General features: G+C 40.2%; 1 protein-coding gene across 1 annotated transcript in view; it reads right to left on the bottom strand.

Annotated features, from left to right (window-relative positions):
• Positions 1 to 2,597: 2,597 nt before the first annotated feature.
• The window catches only part of OPRK1 (opioid receptor kappa 1), a 29,538-nt gene continuing 20,983 nt past the window's right edge, over positions 2,598 to 11,152 (bottom strand). Inside the window, exon 4 of the mRNA XM_027042858.2 lies at positions 2,598 to 5,654. Coding sequence (XP_026898659.1) covers positions 5,122 to 5,654 — 533 coding nt within the window. The 3' untranslated portion in view covers positions 2,598 to 5,121. The remainder of the gene's footprint in view (positions 5,655 to 11,152) is intronic.

Here is an 11,152-nt window from a genome sequence, read left to right as displayed (position 1 = left end):
CCTGCTAAGGTCTCTTCCACCAACCAAAAATTATTTATCAGAGGTCCAGTGGAGGCTATTACGTAGTCACCTGTCTTTGCTCCTGTCCCACCTGTAAAGAGCACGAAGCGAATGAATTGGTTGCAAACCAGCTGTTCTGACTCCTCCCTCGTTCCAATGTCCAATAGACATTGTTGAAAGTAACTACACTAGACCCTGTAGTTTGGTCTGTGTTTTACATACACCTTTCTAGCACAGTTCATAATTCTCACTGTCGCATCCTCTGGTATAATTCCAAGACTATATTGTTCCCAAATTATGTGGCTTTCAAAATACAGCCTTGCCTGACTATTTGAAATTCACAAAGTCACTTACAGTATTTACTAGTTGCCATTTTAATGACCTTCAAATACTAGAATACTGCTATTCTAACTATTCTAGTAATTTCAAGTATAACATAGAGACATATAGAGAAAATACCTTTAAAAGTATGTCTACGTAAATGGATAGATAAACCTTTTAGAAAAGGTTGCATTCATTGATTTGTGCCCTCGTTGCAATACATTGCGATTATTTCCTTAATGACGTGTTTTCCTTAGACTGGAAGTTATCAAAGGTGTATCTGTTTTGTATACCTATGCAGAATCTGGCATAGTTCCTGACATAAATACAAACATCCTCTCAAGCAACAGCTTTCGCAAAATTTTTTAATATTTGTTTGTTTCGTGTTATCACTAGTTCCCACAAACCTAGCGACTATCCATAGGAATGTATCATGCAGCAAATTAATTACAGAGAGAAGGTATCGTAATGCCTGAAACTTACTGCATATTGAGCTCCAATCCCCAAGGAAATTGAGTTATCAAATCAAAGATAAATACTAGAAAGAAATTGGCTATTTTAAATGAAAGTAGGACTTGCTAGTGTGTTCTCCTCAATTAGCTAGAGGCATCCTTTTTTTTTTGTTACCTCCCTTTCCCTAAGTGTGTTTCCACTTACACACACACACACACACACACACACACACACACACAAACCTTTGTTTATGCGTGCAAATGCCATGAGGTTTAGAAACAGGTAATTCACGATAGTAGTGCAGCCATACTGTTTTGGAAGCAAGGAAGGAGAGTTTGATTTCTTTTTTTTTTTTTTATTGATGGGACAGTTTCATTCTGAACATTTTCCATAATGAAAAAGTGGTTTTCCATGAGGAAGGCCACGTGTGACATTGATTCTGGAATCTTGACAGCATTACTGTGGAAAGCCATGAATTCTGAGGGATTGGCAGGTTTTGGAATTCAAGATCACGGTTTAGATTCTTACATTCTGTTCCTTTCCATTAAATATCCACGACATTATCATGGATGGAAAATCAAGGCGATTGTTTTTAGTTTTGAGAAACAGTTAACATTGTTCTGAAGTACAGCATCATCAAAGCCATTAAAGAATAAATGATATATCACAGTAATTGACCACTGTGTTTTGAGCAGGTGCAATTTTTATTTTTCCACAAGGCACACAATCTTATATACAATGCATACTTATCACCTTCCAAAATTGCAAGATATAAATAATATACACTGAAGAATATAGGAGTATGCTTTTGTTTCAGAGAAGAAAACGGCCTTAAGACAAACAGGTTTATGTCCTTCAGGGGTGGGATTTTCATATTTATGCTGAATCTGCCCAACAGCTCTTGTTGAGAGAAGAAATCTCATTGGATGGACATACAGCCTTGTCATAGTTTTTCCTTAAAAACATCTCATTTAAAGCCAGTGTATTCCTTTTTTTAAAAGTGTATTTATTTTGAGAGAGACAGAGAAAGCACAAGCAGGGGAAGGGCAGAAGGAGAGAGAGACAATCCTAAGCAGGCTCCCTGCTGTCAGAGCAGAGCCCAACACAGGGCTCAAACCCACAAATCGTGAGATCATGACCTGAGCCAAAGTCAAGAATCAGACGCTTCACCGACTGAGCCACCCAGGCGCCCTCCAATGTATTCCTTTTGTTCCAGCCCACTTATCTTATTATGTCCCAATACTAGATGAAACATCTATAAATTTTCTCATAATGGGTCTGCAGACTTAAGAACTTGTATTTCTCGGTAATTCATCACAGAATGGAACAACCTTCTTAGGATTTACGTGAATATTCCCTCATGTTTTTCAAAACTAGCTTTCCAAACTACTTCTTTTTTAGTATTATGCTTTGAGTTTTGACTTATGTTCTTTGCAAAGGGGAGCCCTTAGATTCTGGAGTATTTCTGAGACATTAATGGTGGTTCCAGTCTCCTTCCAGTTAGAATTCTACATTTTCACCCTCCTTGCTGCATCCTGCATGGATGTTTCATTCCTCTCTATTTTTTTTATGACCCCTCACTAGATTTGAACTTCCAGAAGTCACCAGGGTGGGAAGATGGAGTTTATGTAGAGTTGACCTCGAGATTAGATACACACAATTCTGGTCTCAAAGAGACACAGCAGACAGCGTGCCCGCCTTGCTGTGATGGGACAGCAGGACACAAACATACATTATCACACGCACACGCATGTGCACACGCATGCACACATGATCACACACACATATACTCACATGCATGCACGCACACAAACACACATACACACAAACACACATGCATACACAAGCACATATACTCACACACACTCACATACACAAACATATATACACATTCACATACATGCACACACACAGGCAGGCATGCAGAGATATACTCACACTTTCACATATGCATGCACACACCGTCAAGCACATGCACACACTTATGCACACAAAGACACATATGCCCATGTAATTCCTCACACATGCATGCACACGTGTGCACACATACACACTTTTGACAAGTAAATACTTTTGTGTAAGTGGTATTTTTCCTAATATATATGACTCACTTTTTCATCCTTTAAAGTAGTGCCCTAAAATGACAAGCCACTCTCTCCCCTCTTCCAGTTTGAGGAAATTGGTGCCCACAATAATAGAGAAATTTGTACAGCCCTCATGGGCACTTAGAGCTACTTCTTGGGCTGCAAACTTAGATATAAAAACGAGCAGGATAATCTGGCTAAAATTCAGAGTCCAATAATGGCCATAGATGCCATAAGGGCACACGGGGTGCTAATTGAAAGAAAACCCATTACTGTAATTTCATTCCATGATTGTGTCTCTATTATATTTTTGTACCACTTAAGAATCCTTCAAGAAACCCTCCCGGGTCTTAGTGTTCCATAAAGAGATTTTTATATTTCTCACACCAGTAGGGTTTGTTTCTGGAACTACTCTCTGTATAAATACCCCTCCCATATGATAGCCACGATTTTTAACCATACGGCGAATGCCAATCAATATTTAGGCCCTTCCTACCTACATTTTGTTATAGGAATACAAAGCCACCTGAGAAAATCAATGAAATTTAAGAAACGCTCAAAGGAGTACTTCGTGTTCATTAGGAACCTTGCCTTTCTGCCTTACGTCATCTATTAGATGCCATGGAAATCTGGAATATACACAAATATCATTGTAGTAAAATTCTGAAGCCATAATATAAAACCCTCAGGGCAAGATTTGTTTCCAAAAGGAGAGAGTATATACACAAGACAGAAAGTACACCATGAACGGAAATGACAGCTGTGATGGCGCCTATGAGCACGTAGGCCTATACGTTTGATTTCCCGCTAAATTCCAGGGGATGCTGCCCTAGGAACACAGAAGAGATTGGGTGTTATTTCTAACTTATCCATTTCTTCTGCCCAGGCAAATTACAGAAAAAGCCATTACCTCTGAAATCGTAAGTTTCAGGGGGAAAGAAAGGAGACTATGTCATCTGGAAGTTTTGGCCAAATTATCCTAAATGTGCTGCCCACGGCATTATCCTCAGCTGGTACACTCTTCACAGAACACAGTGCAAGGTTGTGTCCAAGCACCACGGGGGACATCACGTCCTCGTTCAGCCCACGCTTTGGAACGTTTCTACTTCCTGCTGAAGGCCACACGATCCTAGCCCAAGATTAACACGGGCAAAACCCCCTCCCTCCCCGGAGAGAGAGAATTTGGTAGCAGCTATATATTCACGAAGAGACGTTGCATGTAGATTAGATTCTGCCAAGTCAACAACCGGGGAATGAGTACCCTATTTCATAATTGATTAATACGTGCGTTGTGAGTACCGTTGAAGGACTAAATGGCACTCACGGGTCTGAAAAAGACGGCACCTGACCAACTCCCAGAAAGAAGCTTATGTTGTCCCCAAATGTCTCAGCATCAGCTCTCACTAACTCAGGGGATTCGTGTTAGTATGCCCTTGGGAGAGTGGCTGGCTGGAAGGCAAGCCCATTTCGTACTTGCATGTATCTACTATTATTTACAGGTGTAGCTATATACACTCTCGGTGGTATTTGAAGACACGCATTGTCATGAAATTATTTAGCTGAATGGCATGCTGAAAAACCGACTGTGGCTTCTAAGAAACTAAACTCGGTTGGAAACCACCTTTGGTCTGTTGACAGTAACTTCATACGTATCAAGGTAACTTCCTGTTATACGTAAGCAGACACCTCAGGTGTGGGTCTGAGCCCTGCCTCCGCGGGAATCCTCACCGCACAGCCATGTGAAGTGCGTCCACAAAGCATCAAGCGAGCGGGGCACGTGCCCTAGGAACGGTCCTTGTTTGTATTCAGGTGGTCGTCGTCAACGTCAAGCATCTGGATTGGAGGCCCACTGAGCTCTGAAACCAAGGTGTTGACTTGCCCTGTCTTTTTTCAACAGAGCTTTTGGAACCGCGTTGCATGGGAAGGCCACAGCAGGTGGGGCCTGGACTAAATTTAGGTAACCAGAAAAGGCCTATTTCTTTGTCCATCAAAGGAACTCAGAATCAGCCGTGCTTCCCTGCCCTAGAAAGGGGCTGGATTTGCTTACTCAAGTCTTCTCCACTCCATCCCGACAGCCTCGATGCTTCCGCTGACCTGGGTCGCTAACCCAGCCAGCATCGTAGGACTTCAGACCACGAGACTTCTAAAAGTTTGTTAAAGATTCTACCTTTCCATCTCAGACTTCGGTGCTGATCTGAGTTAACCCTAGATCATTAAACTCTTCTCTTCCCGAAGAACTGTAGGAAGACATCTCCACGACTAGTCATACTGGTTTATTTGTCCCATCAACATCCCTCATGTAAGCAGGATCCTGAACGGCGTTGCGGACTCTACTGGTGCTCTGTCGCTCCGTCCTCATGTTAACTGGAAAGCAGAAGTCCCTAAAACACCGCTTGAAGTTTTCATCCAGAAACGCATAGAGAATGGGGTTCAGGCTGCTATTGGTATAACCCAAGGCGATGCAGAAGTAATAGCTAGAGAGGGCAGCGGTGCTGTGAGAGGCATTCCCCAGGGCCTCCACAAGGATGAAGATGTGAATGGGGGTCCAACAGATGATAAAGACCGCCACCACCACCAGGACCAGCCTGGTGATCCGACGGAGGTTACGATCTTTCTCTCGGGAGCCAGAGAGGAGACGGACGCTCTTCAAGCGCAGGATCATCAGGGTGTAGCAGATGATGATAATGAGGACAGGGATCACGAAGGCGAAGACGAAGACACAGATCTTCATGAAGAGGTCCCACCAGGAGTACTCGTCATCCGGGAACTGCAAGGAGCACTCGATGACATCCACGTCTGGACAAGGCGAACAAAACAAACATAAGCACCAGAAGAACGTCTTTTCTTATGACCGTGGCTGCAGAGTATTCTAAAAGTGAGTGTCAGGGGCGGCTGGGTGGCTCAGTCGGTTGGGCGTCCGACTTCGCTCAGGTCACGATCTCACAGACTGTGAGTTCGAGCCCCACAGGCTCTGGGCTGACAGCTCAGAGCCTGGAGCCTGCTTCCGATTCTGTCTCCCTCTCTCCTTGCCCCTCCCCTGCTCATGCTCTGTCCCCCCCCCCCCACCTCTCTCTCTCTCCTTCAAAACTAAATAAACATTAAAAAAATTTCAAAGTGAGTTTCAATACATTTGGGTGCAAAGGTACAATTACGGTGAGATGATATTACCTGAAGCAGATCACCAAATTGGGAATGAATGCTATATATGAAAACTACCTTATCTTTGTGCTTATTACAATGAAGCCATTTATTGGTGACCTCACAATAGTATGGAATAAAGGAGACAAGCTCGCAATAGGAATTATGCAGTTGTGGAGCCCAGTTTAATGTGGACGACTTTCAGAAGAGCTAAATTGATCATTTATAGCATAAGTCTTTACTTGTATTTCCATTTATTAATAATTCTCCCAGACCCATGGCTCTGGCAATAAAAGCTAGTATCTATTTGTAATAAGTGATGAAATATTTCGAGTCTAGCCATTCAATTTAGCAAAAGTCAACTTGTCTGAAAGCATCAAGTGATTTATAAGAAATCATTATGTGTGTCAGTAAAAATTTATAAAAAAAAAAAAACGTGTCCAAATACGAACCAGGAATTGTGACTTAACGGAATCAATTGATTCAGGGCATTGTTGAAACATGAGTAAACTTTTGGAAAAGAAAGAGAAGGAGGAAGAAAAGAAAAAGAAAACAGAAGATGGAAGGGGAGAAGAAGGAAGAAGAAAACCTCATGAACACCGTCATCAAGAAAATTTGTAAGCAAGAAACATTTTTCGTTTTACTAACATTGACTATGTAACAGATAAAACAAATATTTCAGATGGCCACTTGGAAAATGGAATTATTTGCTCTGCTTCTCGTGGCTGCACAGCATTCTCTTTGGAATGGCCTTACGATTGGAAAGAGCGGAGACCAGAAAGAATGGAGACCCAGGATAAGCCCTTTGATGATGCTTCCGCGGGGGGCCTGCTCACCCCTCAGGGGCTCCCTTTCTCCCCAAGCATCAGTGAGTCCACATTTTGTCCTCTTCCGTCTGAGCAGTCGTTGAGCAGAGAGCAGGCAAACCTCTTTGCCTTGATCCTTCCTTACCGGTAAGTAATCATTAGCAGTAAGAGTGTAATTTTCATAATGATAATATTTTCTTCCCACATTGGGCATCTCTACGTCAAAAATGGCAAAAGAATATTTTTAGAGAGGTGAAACAGTTCTATTTATGTTTTCTAAAACGTTTGGATGTGATCTTAATCAAATATCCCTTAGGAAAAACAAAAGGTATCGTCTTAGAATTTCAATTAGACATATTTTAAAATACAAAGAATGTAGTTATTTTGGCCAATTAATAAAGATGACTTTCTTAGAAATATGTCTTTCATCAACTAGATGCCAGATCAAACCTTTCGTTGGTAAATGCAAACTTCCAGAATAACTTAGGATTTTTGATTCTCTAAAAAAGTCATTGTTTAAACCACTATTACTATGAAGACTATTAGAAAAAAATAAGCATCTCTTTTAATTTTTGCTTTTAGCGTTTATGGGAATACTAACAGTTAAAATCATTTTTTAAAATCATCCCTATTATCACTGAAAAAAGTATTTGTTAAACACCTTTTGACAGGTGACACATTGCAGGTGATTTGCCTATTGAGTCTAGCCTCCTCAAAGGTAGGGAACGTGTCTAATTTTTTGTTTTATTTTTTCCATGCTTAGTTTTTGTGTATTCCAAGATTGTCTCTTTCTTGAGGTCGGCCTCAGTTTAAATGTCACATCAAAGACATTTATACAGAGGCCACAGTCCTCTCCCTTGCAATCTATATTCTGTTTACATATTATACTCACCCTATTTTTAATCATCATATAATGACAGAAGCCAGACAGAAGCCCTCCTGTAATAAATAATATGTTACCTTTCCTGATGTTTTTCTCTCCATCCAGAATGCAAACTACTTTAGGGTAGATACCCAGCGTATTTTATTCAATATTTAATCCCTGCTAGATAGGGTGGTGAGAACCACAAGATGCTGAAGGAATACAAATTGTTAAATAAGAACATAAAGTGAGGGGTGCCGCAGTGGCTCAGCCGGTTAAGTGACCGACTTGGGCTCGGGTCATGATCTCGCGGTTTGGGAGTTCGATCCCTGCGTCGGGCTCTGTGCTGACCGCTCAGAGCCTGGAGCTGCTTCGGACTCTGTGTCTCCCTCTCTCTCTGCCCCTCCCCTGCTCATGTTCTGTCTCTCTCTGTCTCTCAATAACAAATAAACAAAAAAAATTTTTTTAAAGAACATAAGGGGCTGAAGCAGTAAAAATTGTTAAATAAGTGAATAAATGAATATCACGTGGAAACCCTCGAAAATAGGGGCTGATTACAGTAGTTATTATGGAAAAGCAATCTGCTAAGACAAGTCAGGCAGCATAAGAGCTGATATTTAATTTGGATACATCTTCTAACTGTGAGTATCAGCTTCCTCTTGAACAAATGATCTTGCACGTAGTAGGGGCTCAATAAATATTTGCCAAATGGGTGAAATAGTCAACTACAGCTGCTTTTACAAGACTTTGGGAAACATCCAGTGATAGAGTCAGAAACATCCTCCGGAAATGTCAATGAATTTAAGTTTATCCCAACAAAGAGAAAGGAGAACACGGAGGCAATCAACAAGGAAATTCAAGTCCAAGGGCCCCATTTTTACAAACTGTTCTCTTTTGGGGAAAAGAATGCATCTTTAGCCTTCGTGATGCACACAGGCCAAAAGTGAAGGATACAAAAGTATATTCCATGCAAATGGAAACCAAAAGAGAGCAGAAGCAGCTGTATTTACAGCAGACAAAACTGACTTCAACTTAGAAACTGTCTTGAGAGGCAAAGGAAATCACTATATAATGATACAAGGGCCAAGTCACCAAAGCGGATGCAATCATTGTAAGTATTTACGCACCCGACACTGGAGGACCTAAATATATCTACCATCTATTAAGAGAACTAAAGGGAGACATAGATAGTAATAATAGGAGACTTCTATATCCCGCTTTCAACAATAGACAGATCCTCCAGATATAAAATCAAGAAGGAAACAGCAGACTTGAACAGCACTATAAATAAAATGGACTTAACAGACACATACAAAACATTCAAGAGCAACAGAATACACATTAAAATATTAAACATTTAATTATTATTAATATGTAATTATAATATTAATATGTTTAATACATTAATATTTAATTAATATTAATTGATATTAATATTTAATTGTTAAAATATTAAATATGTAAATATTTAAATATTAATGCACATGAAATATTCTCCAGTATCGATCACACATTATGCCGCAAAGCAAGTCTTCACAAATTTAAGAGGACTGAAATCATATTAAGTGTCTTTGCGGACCGTGTCAAAATAGAAATCAAATGGGAGGAAAGCTGGAAAATTAACAAATATGTAGAAACTAAATAACACTCCTGAACCACCAATGGGTCAAAGAAAAAGTCAAAGTAAAATACAAAATGCTCGAGATGAATGGCAATGCAAATACAACATACCCAAACTAGGGGATGGTGGCAGAGGCAGCTCTTAGGGGAAAGTGCACAGTGATAACCACCTCGCGTGAAGAAAAAAGAAAGATCTCAAATAAATAACCTACCTTTATGTATTAAGGAACTAGAAAAAGAAGAACAGACAAAGCCCAAAGTTGGTGGAAGGAAGGAAATAATGAAGAAAAAAAGCAGAAACAAATGCAACAGAGACCAGGAAAACAAAAGACCATACATAGAAACAGACAACAAACAGAAAACGACAAACAAAATCTTTTCGAAAAGATAAACAAAATCAAACCCTTAGTTCGACTCAGAAAGAGACAGAAGACTAGGCGAAAGGAAAGACATTATAACTGGTAACACAGAAATACAAGGGATCATAAGAGACCACTATGAACGATTACATGTCAACAAATTGGAGAATCTAGAAGAAATGGATACATTTCTAGAAACATACAACCTACCAGGCTGAATCATAAAGAAATAGAAAGTCTGACAGATCAATAACAAGTAGATAGAGACTACATCAAAAAACCTCCTAACAAAAGCCAAGCGCCAGGTGGTTTCGCTGGTTAAGTTCTACCAAGCATTTAAAAAGGGTACCGATCCAAGGGCTCCTGGGTGGCTCAGTCGGTTAGGTATCTGACCTCAGCTCAGGTCATGATCTCACGGTTCATGAGTTCCAGCCCTGTGTCGGGCACCATGCTGACAGCTCAGGGCCTGGAGCCTGTCTTTGGATTCTGTGTCTCCCTCTCTCTGCCCCTCCTCCACTCACACTCTGTCTCTCTCTCTGTCTCTCTCTCTCTCTCTCTCTCTCTCAAAAATAAGTAAACATTAAAAAATTTTTTTAAAAAGGATGCGAATCCATTTCAAACTCTTTCAGAAGTTGAAGAGGAGGGCCCACTTTCCAAACTCATTTTACAAGGCCACCATGAACCTGATACCAAAGGCAGACAAGGACACCACAGACAAAGACACCATAATATCTCTGATGAACAGAAATGCAAACATCCTATAAAACACTAGCAAACCAAATTCAACAGCACATGAAAAAAATCATATGCCAATATCAGGATTTATGCCTGCGATGGAAGCAGGATTTATCCATGTGAGGATTCCCCAAATCCAACAATGTGACATCACATCAATAGAATGATAGATAAAAATCACGGTCATGTCGATAGATGCAGAAAAATATCTGACAGAAATTCAACATCCATTCATGATTAAAACTCTCCACATATTAAGTATGGAAGGAACGTAGCTCAACATAATAAAGACCGTGTATGGCGAGCCCACAGCTAACATCAAATTCAATGGTGAAGGATTTGAACGCTTTTCCTGTAAGATCAGGAACAAGGCAAAGACGCTCACTCTCACCACTTTTATTCAACATAGTATTGACAGTCCTAGCCAGGGCATTTAGGCAAGAAAAGAAATAAAAGGCATCCAAATCAGAAAGAAAGAAGTAAAATTGTTTGGGGAGGACACAATCTTACGTGGAGAAAACCCTAAAGACTCGACTAAACCACTTTCGGTAAAGTTGCAGAATTCAAAAATCAACATACGACAAAAATCAGTTGCATTTCTATACACTAACAATAAGCTATCTGAAAAGTAAATACAACAATCCCATTTACGTTACCATCAAAAAAGAATAAAGTACTCACAAATCAATTTGTGAATAAGCCTAAAAGATCTGTACACTGATTACTGTAAAACACTGATGAAAGAAATTGAAGACACACATAAATGCAAAGATA

Source organism: Acinonyx jubatus, chromosome F2 (assembly GCF_027475565.1).
Source record: "Acinonyx jubatus isolate Ajub_Pintada_27869175 chromosome F2, VMU_Ajub_asm_v1.0, whole genome shotgun sequence".
Lineage (NCBI taxonomy): Eukaryota > Metazoa > Chordata > Mammalia > Carnivora > Felidae > Acinonyx > Acinonyx jubatus.
This window is presented reverse-complemented; position numbering and strand designations above follow the sequence as displayed.